Below are 21,585 nucleotides of genomic sequence, written 5' to 3'. Positions count from 1 at the left end.
CCTCTCACACCCCTCTCCTGCATGTCCCCACTGCCTCCCTGCCTCAATTAATGCCACCAGCACCTGCCTGGTCTGTGCTGAAGCGTCCAGGGAAATGCCTGGTTCTAAGTTTATCTATTTTGAGAGAGAGAGAGAGAGAGAGAGAGGGCACACGTGCACAAGACAGGGAGGGGCAGAGAAAGACCAAGAGAGAATCCCAAGCAGGCCCTGCACTGTCAGCGCAGAGCCCCAGGCCCTGCTCAAACTCAAGAACTGTGAGGTCATGACCTGAGCTGAGATCAAGAGCCAGATGCATAACCCACTGAGCCCCCCAGGCGCCCCAGCAAGTGCCTGGTTCTAACTAATCTCTGTAATTAGAATGGTGAAGCCACCCACTGACCAAAAAAAGAAAAGAAGAAACGTCAGGGTCTTTGACTTCACAGCGAAGGGATTTCTAAATTTTATTTTCAGTAGGTTAAGTTTATTTCAAAATCAAGAGAAGGCCAAATGGGTGAGACGGTGTGTTGAGGTAACTAACCACAGCCCCTGTTATGGATCAGACAGTATGAGGGGTGCTTGGGAAAACACGGTTTCCTTAAATCTCCAGTAAGTATATGGGAGTCAGGAATCGTTCTGTTTGATGGGGAAGGAAATAGGGGTTTTCAGAGTGTGGAATTCAGAGCTAATTAATGCTGTGCAGACCGGCTAGGAATTAAGGTGTCCTGGCTGGGATCCTGTGACAAAGTCACAACTTAACAGCCCCTATAATCTGGGCATTCTAAATTGTCTGGGGCCCCCAGTGGCTCAGTCGGTGAAGCATCCGACTTTGGCTCAGGTCATGATCTCACAGTCCTTGAGTCCCAGCCCTGCTTGGGGCTCTGTGCGGACAGCTCAGAGCCCGGAGCCTGCTTCGGATTCTGGGTCTCCCTCTCTCTCTGCCCCTCCCCTGCTCACGCTCTGTCTCTGTCTTTCTGAAAAATAAACATTAAAAAATAATAAAAATAAATTGTCATAGCCAGCGTTTTCCACAGTTGCTCCCCTCATGTGCCCCTAAATCTAAAGGAGTGAACTACAGGCTTGTGCGACTGATGATTTTCATCACAGACTTTTTTATTTTGTAGGAAGTAGAATTGAAACAAAGCCGGCTTGCTGTGCCCCGAACCGTAAGGCGTCCACCACGACAAAAAGATGTCTGTTTCGATTGTAAGAGGACAGACACACAGGGCTCAATGTGTTTCAATCCTAGCTTCCTGTGTTGCTCGGCTCCTTCCTTGATTTTCTAAGCAGGTTGACCTAATCTCTATAGAACTTTCTGTTCCCTTGGGGTTCCGGGGAAAATAGAGAAATACAGAATAAAACGTGTTTCATTTGTTTATTAGATAATGCCCTTACAATCCGGGTTGGAAATGCATAACCCGTACTTGACCGGACCACGTAAGCCCTTTCCACAGAGCTTAGCCCAGACCCAGTGAGGGGACGAGGAGACAGTGACAGTTTGGGAACTGACAGAGGTAAGTGCTTGGGATGTGCAGTGAATGACCAGAGCAAAGCACGGGAGTCGTGACCCTGGGCAGAAAAATTAGGAGGTGAGCTGAATGGACACAGGAAGCGAATTCTGAGCTCAGTAGATTTGCCCAGCGTTAGCCATCAGCAGTCCTTAGTCCCCAGCTGTCCCGATGCCTGGATCCACACAGAGGCAAGTCCATCGGAGGCCACGGCCAGCCCTAAGGCCCCAGCCTCCTGGGCACAGGCGCCCCGTCCCACGCGCAGCTGCACTTCTCCACCCTCATGTTGGGCAGGCTGACCACCTGGGGCCTGGGCCTGCCGCCCTCCTTGACGCCCACGATCAGGGGCAGCGAGGTCGTCTCTGAGGCGACGCACTGTCGCGGCCCCGGGAACGGCCGCCTGAAGGTCGGGGGCTCCGGGGGCTGCTGGCACGCGCCCACACACTCGTAAGCCAGGAAGCCCGGGGGCTCCAGGACCCAGTTCTCGGCCCACCGCATGCCCCGCAGGTCAACGTAGGTCTCCTGGCGGCAGCAGCGGGCGCCCTCCGTCGCCTCGGGGTCGCAGTCGCCCTGAGCTCTGCGGGGACAGGAGGGGCGCAGGTCAGCTGAGGTCACGGGCGTGGGAGGGCACCCGGGAGGGAGATTTACCGCCAGCTCTCGTCACGTTGCACAGGCTGGGGTTTGCGCCGGGGACGGGGAACCACCAATAACCAGACCCTGCGCAGTACGTGACCTTAGTCCCGGGACGGGGGGGAAACCCCGCGTCCGTTGATTCCCACGGCGCCCCTGGGAGACCCCACGCCAACCCGCCCGTTCGGGGGGGGCCCCGAGGGCCCAGGCGCCTACCCGTAGGCCCCGAGGTCCAGGGTGTGCAGCTCCAGCTGGGGCTCGCCCTGCCCCGTGCCCTCCTGGCCCTGGGACGCGAAGCGGAGCAGCGTGTGGGCGCCCGAGGCCCGCGGGCCCAGGTGCGCCCTCTGCACGGACACCTGCAGCAGCAGCGGCTGCCCAGACCGGCCCAGCTGGCGCCAGAAGTTCACGGCCTCGGTCACGTCGAAGGCCTTCCAGCCACTCCCCTGGAGGGACACCAGCCTGCGACACCCGTGGAGACGGGGCCTGAGCTGGGGCTGGGGACACCCCCTGGGGGGAGCCTGCCCCCCCCTCCCTTCTCTCCCCCCCTCCCCCACACTAGGCCCACATGCCACCCTCTCCTTCTCCCCCTCCAGCCCCCTCCCCCTCCCTCTTCCCCCCCTCGGGGCCCACCCGCCCCCTCCCCCCTCCAACAGCCCTACCCCCCAATCCCCCACCAACCCCTACCCACCCTGCCTTGCTGGGCCCACCTGCGCGCCCATCCCCTCCCCTCCCCACTGGCAGCCCGGCCACGGCCTCCCCACCTGGAGTCCACCAGGTAGGTGCGGTTCGAGCTGTCCTCGTGGATGCGCAGCCACTCGACGGTGACGCGGGCGCGGGCGCCGTGCGGGGACAGCCGCTCGAGCCTGCGCAGCGCCGCTTTGGGGACCGGCTCCTGGAAGAGGCGCAGCACGGCCTGCACCAGCTCGCTGTTGGGCGGCAGGCGCCCCTCCATGCCGAACACCAGCACGTGCGTGGAGGCCTCGGCCGCCAGCAACCTGCCCGCCACCTCTGGGGACGGGAGCAGGGTCAGGAGGCAGGTCAGGCCCGCTGGGAGGGCGCGGGGCCCAGAGCCAGTGAGCAGAATCCCCCAGGAAGGCAGGGAGAGGTGGGGGCGGGGCCTCACCTGCACAGCCGCCTTTTTTTTTTTTTTTTAAGGTTTATTTATTTATTTTCATAGAGAGACAGAGAGAGCGAGTCCAAGAGGGAGAGGGCCAGAGAGCGAGGGAGAGAGGGAATCCCAAGCAGGCTCCGTGCTGACAGCGCAGAGCCTGACGTGGGACTCGATCCCACGAACCCCGAGATCACGACCTGAGCCAAAACCGAGAGTCAGACGCTTCACCGACTGAGCCCCCCAGGCGCCCCGACACGCAGCCTTCTTCAGGCGAAGGCGCTCAGCTAAAGTGGGAGGGCCAGCGGAGAGAGGGAGGCAGAGAGCCACCGTGGAAATCTGTGGTCACCAGCTGAGAGTGGCCTTTCCAGGAGGGAGGGCAAGAGCCCCGACTTCCTCTCCACTCCCTGCCTGAGGGGCTCCTGCCCAGTGAAATGTCCCCAACCGGAGGAAGAGGCGCCTGGGGCCTGTCGCCAGCTCCTGTTCCCCAGAGGCACCAGGCCCCGTGTCCCCAACGCCTGAGGCTCCGGGCTGACGGTGGGACCACCTGACCACGGGCCACGTGGCCGCCAGCGGTCAGCTCTGCAGAGCATTCAGGACCAGCCTCCTCGTCCCCAGGCCTCCAGGCGCCTGACCGGCCAAGGCCATCCTCCCTGTCACTAGCCCCAAGTCCCCTTTCTCTGTCTCCCCTCCTCCCACGGGGCTTCTGCACCCACGAGGGTGTCATTCCTGCCTCGCCTCTGCCAGTGGGGCCCCTGGTGCAGACAGAGACCAGGGCCCCGGACGCAGCCACGCTCACAGTCCCGTGGAGCTCCCCCCCCCCGCCCCCCGCCCCACGACGGCTGCCCCGGGACAGGCCCGCCGGCCTCGGCCTCCCCGCTCCCAACGAGCACCGGGCTGCGGCGGGAGGGGGACCTCACCTCGGACCCTCTGGCTGAACCTCTTCCCGCGGGAGTGGGCGCCGTGACTGCGCCGCAACAGGGCCACGTACTGGGCCCTCACGTGGGCCGGGGTGACCAGCCCCTCCACGTCGCGCTGGTCCAGGACGGGCGCCTCGCGGAGGCCCAGCTGCCGCAGCAGGCTGGCCCGCACCTGCTCGCCGGTCAGGGCGGCCCCGGGGCCCGTCAGGGGCAGCGCCCAGAACGCCCAGCACAGCCACAGGGGCCTCATGGTGCCGCCCGGGGATGGGGGGCGGGTGTCAGAGCGCACGCGTCCCCCGAGGAGGCTCGGCGAGGGTCTCAGCCCGGTGTGCGGAGGGCCGGGCCCGGGCCAGCTTTATAGGCAGCCCTGAGCTGGGCCCGGGCGGAGGGGGGAGGTCACACCCCTCGGACCTCCTGGGAGCTCAGCAGCCAGACGGTCCTTGGGCCTCGAGGAGGGGGCCGTCTGGAAAGGGCACAGAGGCCCGTCTGGACTGTGGACAGCTGGCTGTTGCTATCTGCACGGTGGCCGGGAGGCCCTGCCTTGCTTCACGCCGCCTGCCCTGTTAACCTCACAGATGTGTCTCCTGGAGAAGAAGCAGGCGTCTCCTCTGTGCCACGTTCCCAGTCTCCCCAGTCACAGAACCGACCGGAGTGTGGCCCTGGCATCCAGTTGGGGGCCGCAGGTAGAGTGCCTGCCCGCCACCAGGGCTCTTGGATCAAAGACCAGTACTGGTGCAGGGATGAGCCTCCGGCCTGGTGCTCGCAGGGCGGTGGGGGCTGCTGAGATCCTGGGCTGTCCCCGGTTGGAAATTCCTGCTCCGGGGACCCTTCCCAGGCCAGGGAACCTATGATCATTTAGCACCGATGGGTGGGTGTCCAATAAGGACGCTCCCTCCCCCTCTTCTTGGCTGTTCATGGATTCAGACATTAGAGGGGGGAAACCAATCCATGGCCCCTTCCGACTTCTGAGCCAGAAACCGAGGGGGGACATACTCAGACTCACTAATTAGTTGCCGTTTATCTGAAGTCCGGATTTCAGTGGGAGTCCTATAGTTTGATTTGCTAAATCTGGCAGCCAGAAAGCCAGTGTGGATTGGGACATTTGTTACAATGGGCCGCGGCAGCCCCATCCGTGGTGATGCGGAGGCGGGAGTCTGGCTTCCACCTGCACAGGGTCCCTTGGGCCAGAGATGCTCAACGGCCCTGGGGCCAGATCCTGTGTCCTGAGGGAGGAGAGGGGGGTGAGGGAATGAGGGATCAGTGCCAATGCCTGAGGGCCTGTTTGGACCCAGCCAAGGGCACCGTGGGGGACACCGGACCGGCCTGAGATGTGGGCAGCGAATCTGGCACCCAGCTCGTCCCGGAGAGGTGGGTGGTGGGGGCCGGGCTGGGCAGGCGGGGGGAGCCACCACCTCCCTCTGCCCCTTCGGGCCAGGATTTGACCCCAGCCAGAGTCCAGGCTGCCACGTGAGGGCCACGGGAAAACGTGGGCTCGGAGGTCACCCTCGGCCTCCATGCTGGGGGACGAGCCCAACCGGACCTGGGCTCAGAAGCAGAGGGGACTCAGGGCAGTGAAGGCTGGAGCCCAGGAGTGGCTTCACGTCGGCATCACCCTGTCCCCTCCTGTTCAGGGCCGACTCTGCTGTGGGTGTCCCAGAGATGGCCCGAGGCCCGGCCCCAGGTGCCCTGGGCTGTCCCAACCCTGCCGCCCTCAGCCTCCCAGACCCCAGGTCTGGGGCCCGCGTGGCCCCGTGGGGCCCTCCCAGGACGGCCGGGGTCCATGGGGCCACCCTTGCCCAGGGCTCCCTCCACAGGAATGGGGACCCACGTTTCAGTTCGTCTAGCCCCTTCCCGGCAGGAGTGAGTCCTGGGCTCTCCTCGCTGTGCCACCCACGAGCTGTGTGGCCTCTTGAGTCACTGAACCTCCCTCCTGACAGCTATCTGCTAGTCAGCTGGGTGAGGCCAGTAGAGCCTTTCTGGAAGGACGCCTTTGCATTCCGACAAGGAGAGCTGATGTGGATCCGGGCTCCTAAGCCCCTCCCCATGAGCTCACAGGATACACATTGTTAATGCCCCCATCTGACAGATAAGGAGAGCACACACAGGCAGGTGATGAACTTGTCCAAGGTCAGGGGCCAGGCCGGGCACCCCTCAGTGCTCTCATTAACAGTCTACGACCTTGGGCAAGGGCCTCAACCGCTCTGAGCCTCTGTGAAATGTCCACATTGTTTTCCACCCAGGGTGTGGGGAGGGCGAAGGAGAACCGTGAGGTCCCCAAAGGGAAGGGAGGCACCAGGCTGTGCCGGGGTGAGAGTGCCCACTGTGCATCCCCCAAAATGGGCAGTGGGGCACCCTTTGGCTCCTAAACACAGCTTTGCAGGGAGTGCCTCCCGTCCCCTGGGCCCCCACGCTGCACTTGGGCTTCCTTTCCTGTCAGCTGCCTCTTTGTCCCCACAGGTGTCCCCAGGACACAGAGAAGGAGCCAAGTCATCAATAAATATTTGCTTAATTAATTGAAGAGAAAGGGAGGGAGGAAGAGAGGGTTATGGAGATGCATGGCTTCCAGAAGATCCTTCTTCAGGGCAAGATTTGGGGAAAGAGACTGGCTTCTGTGGGCATTTTTGTTTTTGAACGTTTTTTACTGGGTAGTCAAAAAAGAGAGTATTACTGCTGACAACTCTCCCCAAGAGAGAAAGAAAGAGAAAAAGGAGGAAGGAAGGAAGGAAGGAAGGAAGGAAGGAAGGAAGGAAGGAAGGAAAGGAAGGAAGGAAGGAAGGGAAGGAAGGAAGGAAGGAAGGAAGGAAGGAAGGAAGGAAGGAAGGAAAGGAAGGAAGGAAGGAAACAAGGGAAGGAAGGAAGGAAACAAGGGTAGGAAGGAAGGAAACAAGGGAAGGAAGGGAAGGAAGGAAGGAAAGAAGGAAGGAAACAAGGGAAGGAAGGAAGGAAACAAGGGAAGGAAGGAAGGAAGGAAGGAAGGAAGGAAGGAAGGAAGGAAACAAGGGAAGGAAGGAAGGAAGGAAGGTAGGTGGGAGGGAGGGAAGGAAGGAAGGAAGGAAGGAAGGAAGGAAGGAAACAAGGGAAGGAAGGAAGGAAGGAAACAAGGGAAGGAAGGAAGGAAACAAGGGTAGGAAGGAAGGAAACAAGGGAAGGAAGGGAAGGAAGGAAGGAAAGAAGGAAGGAAACAAGGGAAGGAAGGAAGGAAACAAGGGAAGGAAGGAAGGAAGGAAGGAAGGAAGGAAGGAAGGAAGGAAGGAAGGAAAGAAACAAGGGAAGGAAGGAAGGAAGGAAGGTAGGTGGGAGGGAAGGAAGGAAGGAAGGAAGGAAGGAAGGAAGGAAGGAAGGAAGGAAGCCGTCTGCGCTGGCCTACCGCCTAACAGTGATCGTTCTGTTTGGAGTTTCTGAGCCCTGGGCCTCTGGGTCATTAGAAGGGAGAGGGAGGGCAGCGTCTGGACTGAGGAGGGGTGGATGGGGAGGAGGGCGGGCCAGAGCGCTGTGGACAGAGACCAGCAGGCGGCAGGCGACAGCCGCCATCGGGGAGCACAGCCTGGAGATGGGCCGGAACGATGCTCGTCCTCCAGACGACCACCTGGGTGTTTTCTCGACCCCGGGGCCGTGGTTCACCGACGGGGAGGGAGCCCATCCACCCGCCGGGATCGCTGCCTGTCCCGGGGCTCCTTCGCTGGTGACCTACCTGTCCTACCTGTGTCACCGATCCCAGGTCCTACCAGAGCTTCCGTGCTTTTGTTCTGGGCGGAGTGAGGCCCGCGACACAGAGAGCAAAAGACAGGCTCGTCAGATACGGCGTGGAAGTTGCGGGAAGGGGGCCCTGTGGGAGCTGGCGGGGATCCAGCTCCAAGCCCTCTGGGGCCCAGCCACCCTGCCCCCTCCAGCGGCTCCCCCTGCCCCAGCGCCAGAGGAAGATGCAGGGGTGGGGAGGGAGGTCCCCGTGCAACCACGCATGCGCCCACCGTGCACCGCTGCGCGGAGGCTGGTGCGGGTCCCCATGCGGCCCTCCGGGGGGCACAGAGGACAAGCACTGGGGGGGGGGGGGGGGGGTCCTCCCCACACACCAGCAGTCCCAGTCCAGGGCGCCGGGAGCCCTGCAGGCCCCTTGTCACCCGCCAGAGGTCAGCCGCTGGCCGCATTGGTGGCGTGGGAGCCCCGAGCCTGCCTGGGTCACACGGGCAGGAGGACGGTGTGGGTGGGACAGCTCAGGGACAGGAAAGCCAGCCTCCCTGGGACTCTGGTGGGCTCTGAATATGGGGACATGGGGGCCCCCACATTGACCTGATGGCCCCCACCTCCTGTCCGGTCCCTCCTCCCCCCCATCCCCTCAGGTACTTCCAGCCTCAGACAACTAAGTGACACTGTCCCAAACTGTCCCCAGGGAGAGAAAAGGGCCAAAGGGGGCTCCGCAGCTGCGGGAGGCCTCCTTCCTCCAGCCACTGCTCTTGGGCACGACCCGGGCCACCCCACCCCTGTCCCCAGACGTGCCCCCCAGATCGCGGTGCCCCCTCCGAGACAGCTTCTGGCCCAAGGAAGCCTCCAGACTCGGGGGGCCACCCCACCCCGTAGTTGTGGGGCTCTGCCTCTCTCATCTCATCTGGCTGAGCCACCCAGGCGCCCCAAACTTAACTTTCTTAAAGTAAAACATTGTGAACATTAGCACTGTGAAAGACTCCTCCTGTTTATTAAGCGCCTACTGTATGTATATGATGGGCACTCTGTTGACATCTCGATTAACCCCAAGACGTTCCTTGCCAAAAAAAAAGGACATAATTCCTAGTTTACAGGTGGAGACATATTGAAGAGGGTAGAAAACTCGCCGGATGACACACAGCTCGTGGACGGCACAACGAGGAGGGCCCAGGACTCACTCCTGCCGGGAAGGGGCTGGACAAACTGAAACGTGGGTCTCCATTCCTGCAGAGGGAGCCCCGGGCAAGGGCGGCCCTGTGGACCCCGGCCATCCTGGAAGGACCCCAAGGGGCCACGTGGGCCCCAGGCCCGGGGTCTGGAAGGCTGAGGGGGGCAGGGTTGGGACAGCCCAGGGCACCTGGGGCCGGGCCTCGGGCCATCTCTGGGGCACCCACAGCGGTGCCGGCCCTGAAAAGGAGGGGACAGGGTGATGCCCACGTGAAGCCGCTCCTGGGCTCCAGCCTTCACCGCCCCGAGTCCCCAAATGTCCTCAACTGCAGGCCCTCGGTCAGAGGTGTCGAGGGTCTCCTCGTTCTCCCCACCCCAATGCCCCCTCCTCCCTTCGGGGACAGCAGGTCTGGCTTTGAGATGACTTCCCCGCCCAGCAGACCCCACAGAAGGCCTGGCTCTGCCCAGACCCACAGCCTGGGGGGCAGGGCCCCTCTCCGTGCATGACAAACGTGGGGGCCGACCCACCCCCCCCCGTGACCAATGTCCCTGTCCACAGTGGCTTTCTTCTGTTTCATTGCCCCGTTGTTTTATGTCCCCAGCAAAACTCTTGAACCCAAGTGGAATCCACATCCGGGAGAGGGGCTGTGTTTGCAGAGGGCTAACAGGTCTGGGAGAGTGGCCCTCTGTCTGTCTCCACTGGTCCCCGTGCTGGGTCCACACTCAGCCTGCTGTATTGAAGGCAACTCACCGTGTCTCTGACCCCGGGGCCAGAAGGGCCCCCTTGAGCCGCACACGGCAGGAGGCCAGGGAATGAACCGGCTTCTCTTTCCTCCCGGCTGCGGGGGCGTCTGGCCCGACCCCCCACACTGGGGGGTGACCATCTGGGACCAACCATCCATCCCTCGTCCTGGAGGCTGTGAGTGCCGCCTCCCTCTGCCTTCCCCGCCCCCACAGTCCACAGGAATCCCAGACAAACTTTAATCAGAGGTACTCTATTAATTAAAACCCTCCCGAATTAACTCAAAACGGATCACAGACCTAAGTCCAAAATGCAAAGCCACAGAGGTGTCTGGCTGGTTCCATCAGTGGAGCAAATGATTCTTGGTCGTGAGTAAGAGCCCCACGTCAGAGGTAGAGTTTACTTTTAAAAATATATGCGGGCGCCTGGGAGGTCCAAGCATCCGACTCTTGATTTCGGCTTGGGTCATGATCTCACAGTTCATGAGTTCGAGCCCCACGTCGGGCTCAGTGCTGACGGCTCGGAGCCTGGAGCCTGCTTCTGTTTCTGTGTCTCCCTCTCTCTCTGCCCCTAACCCACTCCCATTCTGTCTCTCTCAAAGATAAAGTTAAAAAAAAAAAAATCAAGTCAATTAAAACACAACAACCACCAAGCAAAAACCCTCCAATGACTTCCTGCTGTACTTTTGGATGGAACTCAAATATCTTAAAGCCCAGGCTGACCTGGGCCAGGCTCACCCCCCTGCTTCTGAGCCCACGGTTCCCCACTTGCTCCCCGACAGCCGGTCACGTGGGCCTTCTTACCGTCCGCACACCTGCCATGCCGGTCCTACCCCAGGGCCTTCGCACTAGCCGTCCCCTCTGCCTGCAAGGTGCTGAGCCCTGACCTTGGCAGGGTTAGCTAATTCCTATCAACCAGAACTCAGATCAGACGTCACGTCCTCAGAAAGCCCTCTCTTGCCCATGCATAAAATCTGTGCGTCCCTTCCTGCCCCCACCCATCAAGGTCTCTCTTATCATCCAGCTTTATTTTCTTCCTGCTGCTTGGTGCTATCTGAAATCACCTTCTTTATCTGTTTGTTTAACTGCTTGTGGACCGACTCCCCATTAGAATGTAGACACCACGGCTCGGTGACTTTGTCCGGCCCATTCACGGCTGTGTCCCTGCGGGAGAACGGCTGCCAGCCCCCTGTGCTGGATAGTCGATCAATATTTGTTGATTGCATAAATGAAGTAACGAATGGCAAGATGGAGTCTTAGCTCTGTGCGAACTTGGTGAACGTCTCAGGATCTCCGTCTCTTCGTAAACTCGATTTTTCATCCAGCTCCAAAGCACTAGGAGAGAGCGAAGGGTGGGGGGCTTCTCCTTGGACAAACCCTCGTCCGCCTGAGAGGCTGCAGGTTCCTGCCAAGGATGGCCTCCTGGGGACCGGGAAGGGTCGTCAGCTCCCCAGCTGTGGCCCACCTGCCCCGGAGCCCCGGGAGCACCAGGCTCATGCGGGCAGGGCTGTTCCTCGTGCAGCGAGCCCTGCTGTGGACCGGGAAGTCTCTGCACCTGCCTGGGACCCCGGTCCCAGCAAGGAGCGGGGCCCCAGGTCCGCACAGGGGCCCCAGTTGGTTCTGTGCTGCGGGGCTGACCCTGAGCCTTACTGAGGAGGTGAGCCCGACTTCATTTCCTTCTCCGGAAAATAGCTCTGAGGTGTGCGGTCTCCCCAGGCCCAGGAGAGGCTCTGGCCCCACCACCCGGGAGACCACAGGGGCCCTCCCCCCCCCCCCCCCCCCGTCCCAGGGCATCTCCTAAGAGGAGGGCACCTTGTGCATCGAGTGAGGGCCACACTGGCGGGGATGGGGTGGGGAGAGGGAAGCCCCACAGGACAGGGCAGAATCAGAACAGCAGGAAACACCCAGACCCCAGCCCGGCACAGTGCAGAGCGCCACAGGTGGGGCTGTGGTCACGGTCACGGGCAGGCAGGTATGGAAAGGCTCAGAGCCGCCAGAAAGGCTCTGAGGGCAAGCTTCCTTGTTCTACAGACGGGGAAACTGAGGCCTGCTGAGGTCCTTGCTAATGGAGCGGCAAGGCTGGAGTCAAATGTCTCGGTCATGGGACGCCCCCCCCCCCCACGTCTCCAACCCCAGGCCCCCGGAGCCCCACGCGCCCCCCATGCTCTGTGCAGTGGGCCCACGGGGCTTTCCTGCAGGAGAACAAAACTCCAGTTAGAAAGCCTCACCCCTGCAGTTAAAACTGGAGAGACACGGCAAGTGAGGGAGGGCCGGTCCCCAGGGCTCTGTGTTCCCCGTGCGGGGCTCCAGTGTCCTGCCCTGAGCCCTGGAAGGGAAGGAGGCTGCGGGGGAGGTGGGAGGCAGGGGGAGCAGTCTTGGGCACCTGCGGGCCGGTGTGACAACAGCCCCCGGGGTGGCTGAGGGAGCCTCGCGGGGGCACAGGCGGGACCAGTGAGCTGTGTGACCTTGGGCAGCCCAGGGCCCTCTCGGGACAAGAGGGATTAGACCTGCGTGTGCTCACGTCCCTCCAGCGACGCTGGCTCGAGACCATGGCCGTCTGCCCTGGTCGGGAATCATCCAAGACGTGTCTCTGTTTCATTCTGAGTCCCCTTTTACAGCTGGAGGTTTCCGCAAGAGGCGTCCGCTCTGTGTGAGCAGCAGTTGAGTGAAACAGAAGCATCCGCTGGGGTGCGTGCATGTGCGTGTGTGTGCGTGTGTGCGTGATGGTGCAATCCCTTCCCTGCAGCACTGGGGACCGAGGGGACATGAGCAGGCTAGCGGCGGTCCCAGGAGATGTTCTGGTGTCTCCGGAGCGGGGACAGCTGTAGGGAGACTCCAGACATGGGGAGCCTGGGGACAGCAAAGGAACAGAACGGGAGACACCACAGCCCCGACCGGCGGCGGCCAGAGGTGACCCCCATGACCGCACTGGTGGGACGGATGACTGACTCTGCAAGGTGGAGGCAGCCGCTCCAGGCACGACCTTCGCCTGCCGCGAGCCTCCCCACTCCCCCGGGTTCTGGTTCCGGAGCCCAGCTCCCTCCACCCGGATCACTTGTGGCCTCTGTCGCTGGCCAGGCCTCTCCTCCGCCTCGTCCTGCGAGCTCCCCGCACCCCCGCGCCCCTGCCCAGACTGCCTGCCCTTTGCTCTCTGGTCCTTCTCTTCCCCTTCTCCCTGTGACGTCCCTGTTCCCCAGACTCTGCGTGTTATGGGCTGAATGGTGTCCCCCAGAATTCATGGGCGGAAGCTCTAAGCCTCAGATCTCAGAACGTGACTGTACTCAGAGGTACGGCCTCTAAGGAGGTGACTGAGGCAAAACGAGGTCGCGTAGGTGCCCACAGGGGATTTTCGTTGCTGAAACCCTCCGGGGGCTGGGGGACTTCTCTATACAGTCCGAGGAAACGGATATTCTGATGTCCTCACTCGGATGTGCACAGAGTCCTAACTACCCGGCTCTAAGTTACGCTGAGGCTAGTGCGTCCACACCCGGGGCCTCAGCCTCTGCCCCCACGTGTTGTTCGGAGGTGGGGTCCCCCGGCAGAGTGGGTGCTCTCGGGCTCTAAGTTACTGCGGCTCACCACAGCCCTGGGCGACCCGGAGCCTCGTTCTCCTGGCTTGTAAAAGTGGGGATCGAGACGCCCACTTGACGGGGCGACCAATTCAGACGGGCGACCAAGACGAGGCCTGGGCTTGTGAGGCTCGGGGTGGCCGGCGTGAAGGGCCCGGGCCGGGCCGCGACCTGTACTCGGCGCTCAAGGACGGCGGCCGCTGTTCGGTCGTTTCTCACAAGCCTGACCTCCTTGCAGGATCTGGCAGGTCAGTGAAGGGAGTCACCGAGCGGGAGGCCTCGGCCCCTGCTTTCCCTCACCTGCCCACGGTCCCCACCGAGCCCCTTCTCAGCGAGTGAGGGTGTTTACTGAGCACACAGGGTGAAGCCTGTTGGGGGTGGGGGGTGGGGGCAGCTTATGTGCACAGTGATCACACAAACTCTTTTTTTAAAGTAGGTTTCACGTCCAGTGCGGAGCCCGACACGGGGCTTGAACTCATGACCCTGAGATCAAGACCCAAGCTGCAATCAAGAGTCAGATGCATAACCGACTGAGCCACCCAGGCGCCTCTTAAATTCAGTTTTTACAGTTTTTTATGCTTATTTATTTTTTGAGAGGGAGAGAGAGCGAGCGAGCACGGGGGAGGGGCAGAGAGAGAGGGAGACCCAGGATCCGAAGCAGGCTCCGGGCTCCGAGCTGTCAGCACAGAGCCCGACGCGGGGCTCGAACCCACGAACCGTGAGGTGGTGACCTGAGCCGAAGTCGGACATCCAACCGACGGAGTCCCCCAGGCGCCCCTGCAGTCTCCTTTCTTAAGTGGAAATAGGCCCGCCCTCCACCCCCTGCTTAAAACCCCCGTGGGTGCTCCCACCTTCGATCGTGGGGTCCCACAGCCGTGCCACGCCGGCTCTGGACGCCTGCCACGCGGAAGACGCTACCGACGCCGAGTGCCGGTGGGCAGTCCCCGCCTGGCACAGGCACCTCTTCCCTCTGGAAGGTCCCCTTATCTTTCAGGCCCAATCCGCAGTGTCACCGCCTCTGCGGGCTCCTCGCGAGCACCTGCCGTCCGCTCCCGGCGCTCTTACCGCCTGTTGAGCGTTGACCGCCCGGAGGGACGGACTTACGGCCGTCCTTCCACGTCTCCTTCCCCCACCAGATCGGAAGGCCCTTCGGGGAGGAAGAGACTGGGTCACATCCGCCGCTCTGGTGTCCCACACACCGTGGGGCTCCGGGCGTGCAGATCGAGTAAATCACTGACCGGTGACCTCACGCGAGTCTCCCACCGAACTAGGTGCTGCCTCTGCCTCCGCCTCCACCCGCGTCACCCCCCGCGGCCGGGGAAGGACAAGGTGGCTTCAAGGCCACCTTCCGTCTCTGCCTTGCCTGTCCCCTGACCCCGCGGTCCCCGGGGTGTCCGACCCCCAGGGCTGCCCTGGACATCTCAGGATACTGACAGCAGCTCAGCGAAGGTCTCGGTAAGCGAATACTTTGTAGCTCATTTCAGATAAGCCGTAAATAAACGCCTCCCGACAGTAACGGCCACGTCTTTTCTCCGTCTTCGGCTCCTTTCTGGCGTGTCTCCTCGGACGCCCAGGCGTGTTGGCTGTGGCCACAGCTCGACTCCGTCCAACAGCATCTCTCAGACTCACAGAACGTGCCGGGGGGCGGCCCCCCCGACCACCCGACGACTTTGAGGTTGGGGGTGGGAGACAAGGACCCGCCAATTCAGACAGGCGACCAAGACGAGGCCGGGCGCGTGCGGGCGAGGCTGGGTCTGGGGTCTGGGCTCAGGGAGCATCTTGGAGAGCAGAGGGCAGTAAGAGTGGAAACGGGACTCAAGGCTGCTTTCCTCTCCACTGGCCTCCATTAAAAAAGGCAGGCGAGGGGCGCCTGGGTGGCTTGGTCGGTTGAGCGTCCGACTTTGGCTCAGGTCATGATCTCATGGTCCGTGAGTTCGAGCCCCGTGTCAGGCTCTGTGCTGACCGCTCAGAGCCTGGAGCCTGTTTCAGATTCTGTGTCTCCCTCTCTCTCTGCTCCTCTCCTGTTCACGCTCTGTCTCTCTCCATCTCAAAAATAAATAAACGTTAAAAAAATTTAAAAAAAAAAAAAAGGGCAGGCGATTGGGGCGCCCGGGGGGCTCAGCCGGTTCAGCGTCCGACTCTCGGTGTCGGCTCAGGTCACGATCTCACGGTTCATGGGTTCGAGCCCCCGCATCGGGCTTTGTGCTGACAGCACGGAGCCTGCTTGGGATTCTCTCTCCCTCTCTCTGCCCCTCCCCTGCTCGCTTGCTCTCTCTCCTTCTCTCAAAACAAGTAAACAAACTTAAGAAAAAAGAAAGGCAGGCGACCGGGGGCACTGGCTGGCTTGCTCGATGCAGCGTGACTCTTGATCTCCGGGTCGTGAGGGTGAGCCCCACGTTGAGCGTAGAGATGACTTTAAAAATAAGGGCAGGCGATCACTTGGTTTGAGAACCAGTCTGGAGCCAGTGGTGCCGGGAACAGGGGCCGTGGCCGCCCCCTCCCCCCCGCCCCCCACCAGAGCTCGGGATCTGGGACCTGCCTTCCTAGCTGTTATGTCCCCTGAGCCCCAGATTCCTTTCCGATCCCCATGAGAACAAGAGCAACTTCTGGTTATTGGAGCAGCGTCCTGTCGGACCGAGCCCAGCAGGTGAGTTCCCGGAGGACAAAGCAACTTGCCTCAGGTCACATGGCTACCAAGGGATGTGACTCTCCAGACCTCTTGGTGAGACCAAGGAGAAGCCTGGACACGGGGGGCCGCTCCACAAGGCCCTCCCTCAGCCGGGCCACCCAGGAGGCAGCGAGGGGTGAGGGCGGCCGAGAGGTCACCTGCCTGCACACCGGGGACGGTGATGCTGGGGGCAGGGGCAGAGGCTCGGAGGAGGAGGAAGATTCAAGAGCTTCCTTCTAAGGGATACTAAGCTGCTTTGTCACTGTGTCGCGGGGAATACGTGAAATCACCTGTCACAGCTGGCAGAGGCAATGAGATGGCTCCGGTGTCCCTGCAGGGTCTCCTCACGTGTCCGGCGACCTGGGGCCTCAGCGGTTAGCGCCTGGTGCCCTCTAGTGGCGCAGCTGGGCAGTGGGGCACAGGCAGCCAGAGCACGTCTTCCCGGGCTGTCCCTTTGTCAGGGGCACGTATGGGAGCCACCTGCTGTCCCTGAGCGCTCTCTGGGGGACAATGGGGGACACTGGAAAGAGGAAGTGGGGTCTGAAGACTGGGATTCCGGCCCCAGATGCCTTAAATAAGTGCCTTGGGTTATTCACGTGAGCGAAGGGATGCCCACGCCCCCCTCCCCCCACCCCACCCCCGCCTGCCTCAGGGACCCTGGAGAGACAGGTGACAGCTCCTCGCCAGGTCAAAAGCATTGCTGAAGAGCAAACTATTGCGCTCATGAGAAAACAAGTGACAGCGCAGGTCCCGGATGCCAAGGACGGATGGAGGGCTGGTGTGGGGGAAGGGGCTGGGGCAGGGGAGCCAAGGAGGAGAAGGCGTCCCCCGCAGAGGCGACGGTGTAAGTGCGGCCGGGGAGGGCGGCGGGGAAGGGCGTCAGCAGAGACAGACACGTCCGTGCAGGGCAAAGTGAGCCTCCGGGGAGAGCCAGGCCATGGGGTTGGAAATGCTCACTTCCTGTCCCTTTCTCTTAATCCAAAAGGCAGGTAGGTCCGTACTGCCCAACCCGATCTACAGACTCGATGCTCTGCCTATCAAAATTCCCGGGGCATTTTTCACCGAACTAGAACAAACCATCCTGAAATTCGTGTGGACGCACAAAAGATCCTGCACGGCCAAAGCAAAGCTGGAGGCGCCAAACTATGTTACAAAGTTACAGTAACACAAACAGTATGGTGTCAGCGGGAAGACAGACACGTTGATCGAGGGAACAGAACAGACAGGCCCCAAATAAACCCACACGCATACGGGCAGGTAATTACAACAAAGGAGGCAAGAGTATACAACCGGGGACAGTCTCTTCAATAAATGGCAGGAAAACTGGACAGCTGCATGCAACAGAATAAAACTGGACCGTTTTCTCACACCACACACAGGAACTAACTCAAAATGGATTAAAGATCTGAAGGTTAAGGCCTGAAACCATAAAACTCCCAGAAGAAAACATACGTGGTAAACTACTAGACATTGGTCTTGGTGATGATTTTTAATTTTTTAAATGTTTATTTCTTTTTGAGAGACAGAGAGCGTAGTGGAGGGGCAGAGAGAGAGGGAGACACAGAATCCGAAGCAGGCTCCAGGCTCTGAGCTGTCACCACAGAGCCCAACGCGGGGCTCGAACTCACAGACCTTGAGATCGTGACCTGAGCCGAAGTCGGACGCTTAAATGACTGAGCTACCCAGACGCCCCCTGATGATTTTTTTAATTTGACACCAAAAGGAGAAGGAACAGAAGTGAAAATCGGCAAGTAGGACCACATCGTACGAAAAAGCTTCTGCACAGCTCAGGAAGCAATCAACAAAATGAGAAGGTGGCCTACTGACTAGGGGAAGACAGCATATCCGATTAGGGGGTTATAGCAGAAATAGATAAAGAACCCACACAGCTCAACAACAGTAACAATCATTTCATCAGAAAATGGGCAGAAGATCGGAAGAGGCGTTTCTCCAAAGAAGACAGACAACAGCCAACAGACACGTGAAAAGATGCTGAACATCACTCACCATCAGGAAAATGCAAATCGAGACAATGAGATACCACCTTACGCCTGTCAGAATGGCTAAAATCGTAAAGACAAGAAAACAACCGGCGTGGGCGAGGATGCGGAGAAAGGGGAACCCTCGGGCACCGTTGGTGGGAATGCAGACTGGTGCAGCCACCGCGGAAAACGGCGCGGGGGTTCCTCAAAAAATTAAAAACAGAAATACTACTCCACTTCTGGGTTTTCATCTGAAGGAAATGAAAACGCTGACTCAGAAGGGTGTCTGTCCTCCCACGTTCGCTGCAGCATTATTTACAATCGCCAAGACACGGGAACAGCCATCCATCGACAGGTGAACGGACGAAGAAAATGCAGCGTAAATATGAGGGAATATTCCTAGGCCATAAAAAAGAGTGAGACTTTGCCATTTGCGACAAGGACGCATCTCAAGGGCATTATCCTAAGTGAAATTCGTCAGATAGAGAAAGACAAAGACTATATGATACGATCTCTCTTACGTGTGGAATCTTAAAAAACCAAAAACCAAAAACCAAAGCCAGGATCATAGATACAGAGGATATTGGTAGTTGCCAGAGGCAGTGGCTGTGGGGTAGATGAGATGGGTGAAGTGTTTTTCTTGTTTAGTTTAAATGAATTGAATAACTTGTTTTTTTTTTTTTTAATTTTTTTTTTTTCAACGTTTTTTATTTATTTTTGGGACAGAGAGAGACAGAGCATGAACGGGGGAGGGGCAGAGAGAGAGGGAGACACAGAATCGGAAACAGGCTCCAGGCTCCGAGCCATCAGCCCAGAGCCTGACGCGGGGCTCGAACTCACGGACCGCGAGATCGTGACCTGGCTGAAGTCGGACGCTTAACCGACTGCGCCACCCAGGCGCCCCTGTATTTTTTTTTTAAGTATAATTTAGGGCGCTGGGGTGGCTCAGTCGGTTGCGTATCTGACTTCAGCTCATGATCTCGCGGTTCGTGGGTTCGAGCCCCGCGTCGGGCTCTGTGCCGACAGCTCGGAGCCTGGAGCCCGCTTCGGATTCTGTGTCTCCCTCCCTCTCTGCCCCTCCCCTGCTTCTGCTGTCTCTTTCTCTCTCTCAAAAATCAATAAAACACTTTACTGACTCAGAATGTCAGCAACTAGGAATTTGAAGTTTTTCCCATTAAAAAAAAAAAGGGAAGTAGGAATATTTGCTTCTATGAAACAGAAAAAACTAAAACGTCTACTTCTTGAAGCACGTTTGCCAGAGGCTTAATACCGTCAGAACAAAGTTCCCACCCTCCAGAGTAGGCTGTGAGGAGGCCAGTCCCGACCCCGTCGGCTTTCTGGGTCTCCTTCCCAGGCCCCTGCCAGGGACCCCTGCCTCCACCCCAGCTCCTCACCAGCCGGGCCTTCCCGCCCTTCCTCCCGCGGAGGGCCCGTCGGAGGGGCGAGGACAGCTCGGGGCTTCGGAAAACGGGTCTTAGGTTTAGGCCACGGGCTTTCCTCCTCACTGGCTGCGTTCCTAACTTCTCCCAGCTCCAGTGTTCCCATCAGTAAAATGGGGAAATACTAATTCCACCATAATTCTCAAATTAGGGGCGCCTGGGGGCTCAGTCGGGTAAGTGTCCGACTCTGGGTTTCGGCTCAGGTCATGATCTCACGGTCTGTGGACTCGAGTCCCACGACGGGCTCTGCGCTGACAGTGGGGAGCCTGCTTGGGGATTCGGTCTGTCTCCCTCTCTCTCTGCCCCTCCCCCACTCATTCTCTCCCTCTCTCTCTCTCTCAAAATAATAATAATAATAATTCTCAAAGATGAAATGAGGCCGTGCATCTCGCACATGTGACATCGCGCCTGGCGCTCGGTCGGTTCAGGCACTTCGCGTGTTTTAGGTCACACAGGAGGAGCTGTTGACCAGGAACAGCGACAGGGTGTGCCGCCTGGTAAGGGCTACCCGGGCACAGGGACGTGTCCCCAGGCGGCCGGCGGAGAGCGGCGCAGACACTCCCCCCCTCTTCTAACTGGGGAGGCCGGGTCTGCATGCTGGCCGCCACGACCTCAAGGGAAAGAGAAAGAAAATCAGGTGAGAAGACCACCTCGATGCCACTTTCCGGAAGTAACTACTGCTAACAGTGGGGCCGAGATTTGTACCGTTTCCCAGGAGAGCAAAACTGGGGCAGCAGAGAAGGAAGTTTGGGGGGTCCGGAGAGAAGCCAGCTGTGGAATGGGGATTGAGGCCTGCTCTGGTCCTGATGGGGGCGGGGGCAGGGGACGGGGGTGGGGAAGAGCAGGGGGCAGGGGCTGGGGTGGGGGGTGGGGGTGCTGGAGGCAGGGGGCAGAGGGCAGAGAGCAGGGGGCAGTGGGGAGGGGGGAGGGGGGCAGGGCAGGCAGTTACACACACGCCTTCCTTACACCCCCAGCCCTCTCCGCACCGCCATTTCCTCTGCCTGCCACGTTCTCCACGTCCCGTGTCCACACGTGTCCCTGGCCCCCGGGCCACCCGGAACAAGGACGGTCTTACTGACCGGGGACCGGGGCGCCGCCAGGCCGCACGGGTGCCGGGCAGGGGAGTCCTCGGCACGCGCTTCCCGGCGAGGCTGCACGGGCCTCCAGCACCAGCTCTTACTCCTAAAAGCCTTGCAGGGGGCACTCGGGCCCGAGCTCGAAACCTGCGCAGGCCTCTCGGGGGGGCCCCGTGACCCCCCCGGGAGCTCCCAGCCTCTGGCTCTGTCTGCCTGCAGCTCCGGCCCGCCCCCAGCCCAGGGCCACTCAGCTCTGTGGGAAGCTGGACGCACGTGCCCTCCGGGGGGTGACGCCCTCCTCCCTCTCCCTGGAGGTCGAATCCAGCCCTGCCCTGACCGGGCCGAAGGGCCGAAGCGAAGGGCAGGCGCCCTTAGCAGGCGAGGTCCCCCTGTGCCGGGTGGGCCCCGCGCACCCGGGACGAGCCAGGGCCCGGCAGCTGCAGGTCCTGGGTAAGTGCGTGTTGGTGGATTTAGGCCCGGGAGGGGGTGGCCTTGGGGGGGGTGACGAAAGATGAGGGTCACCCGTCACCTAGGCCAGTTCGCCAGCGGGCACAGCGCCCAGAGGACGGGATCGAGTGTCCGACGTGGGTGTGAGTCCTGGGCCTACTCTCCAGCCAATTGCACTTGGGCGACTCACTTCACATTTTTTTAATTTAAAAAGAATTTTTCTAACATTTATTTCTGAGAGAGAGAGAGAGAGAGAGAGAGAGAGAGACAGAGTGTGAGTGGGGGAAGGGGCAAAGAGAGAGGGAGACACAGGATGTGAAACGGGCTCCGGGCTCTGAGCGGTCGGCACAGAGCCCGACGCGGGGCTCGAACCTACGAACTGTGAGATCGTGACCTGAGCCCAAGTCGGACACTTTATCGACCGAGCCCCCCAGGCGCCCCAGGTTTTTAGCAGGGTGGAGCCTGTCACTCTGGCCCCACAGGGACGAACCTGGCCCACAGGCTCTCGGGTCTGGAGTCGAAGCCCGGCGGTCTGACTCACGCGAGGGGCCCACCACATTCTAGACCGCGTGCCGGACCGCTCCGCACGGTCTCACTGCACACCCGCCGGAACCTTTCGGTGAAGCGTGATCCCCTATTTACAGGATGACACCTG

At 60.3% G+C, this 21,585-nt stretch overlaps 1 protein-coding gene across 1 annotated transcript; it reads right to left on the bottom strand.

Moving 5' to 3' along the window:
• Positions 1 to 1,337: 1,337 nt before the first annotated feature.
• Positions 1,338 to 4,530, bottom strand: LEFTY1 (left-right determination factor 1). The gene is made up of 4 exons (XM_053909449.1): positions 4,143 to 4,530; positions 2,876 to 3,122; positions 2,331 to 2,573; positions 1,338 to 2,061 (listed from the first exon to the last, which is right to left on the bottom strand). Exons 1-4 carry the CDS (start codon positions 4,390 to 4,392, stop codon positions 1,704 to 1,706), a joined length of 1,098 nt encoding a protein of 365 aa, XP_053765424.1. The 5' UTR covers positions 4,393 to 4,530; the 3' UTR covers positions 1,338 to 1,703.
• Between the last annotated feature and the right edge of the window lie 17,055 nt (positions 4,531 to 21,585).

The sequence above is a fragment of the Panthera pardus genome, unplaced genomic scaffold, assembly GCF_024362965.1.
Source record: "Panthera pardus isolate Hobbes unplaced genomic scaffold, ASM2436296v1 HiC_scaffold_21, whole genome shotgun sequence".
In the NCBI taxonomy this organism is placed as follows: domain Eukaryota; kingdom Metazoa; phylum Chordata; class Mammalia; order Carnivora; family Felidae; genus Panthera; species Panthera pardus.
The sequence above is the reverse complement of the archived record's forward strand: the minus strand, read 5'-3'. Positions and strand labels throughout refer to the sequence as shown.

Excerpts from the sequence above, each read along its gene's own strand:
- LEFTY1 (XM_053909449.1), bottom strand. The coding sequence starts at position 4,392 with ATGAGGCCCCTGTGGCTGTGCTGGGCGTTCTGGGCGCTGCCCCTGACG. Across the intron at positions 3,123-4,142 it reads GTTCAGCCAGAGGGTCCGAG|AGGTGGCGGGCAGGTTGCTG; the intron begins GTGAGGTCCCCC and ends TCCCGTCCCCAG. Across the intron at positions 2,574-2,875 it reads ACCTACCTGGTGGACTCCAG|GCTGGTGTCCCTCCAGGGGA; the intron begins GTGGGGAGGCCG and ends CGGGTGTCGCAG.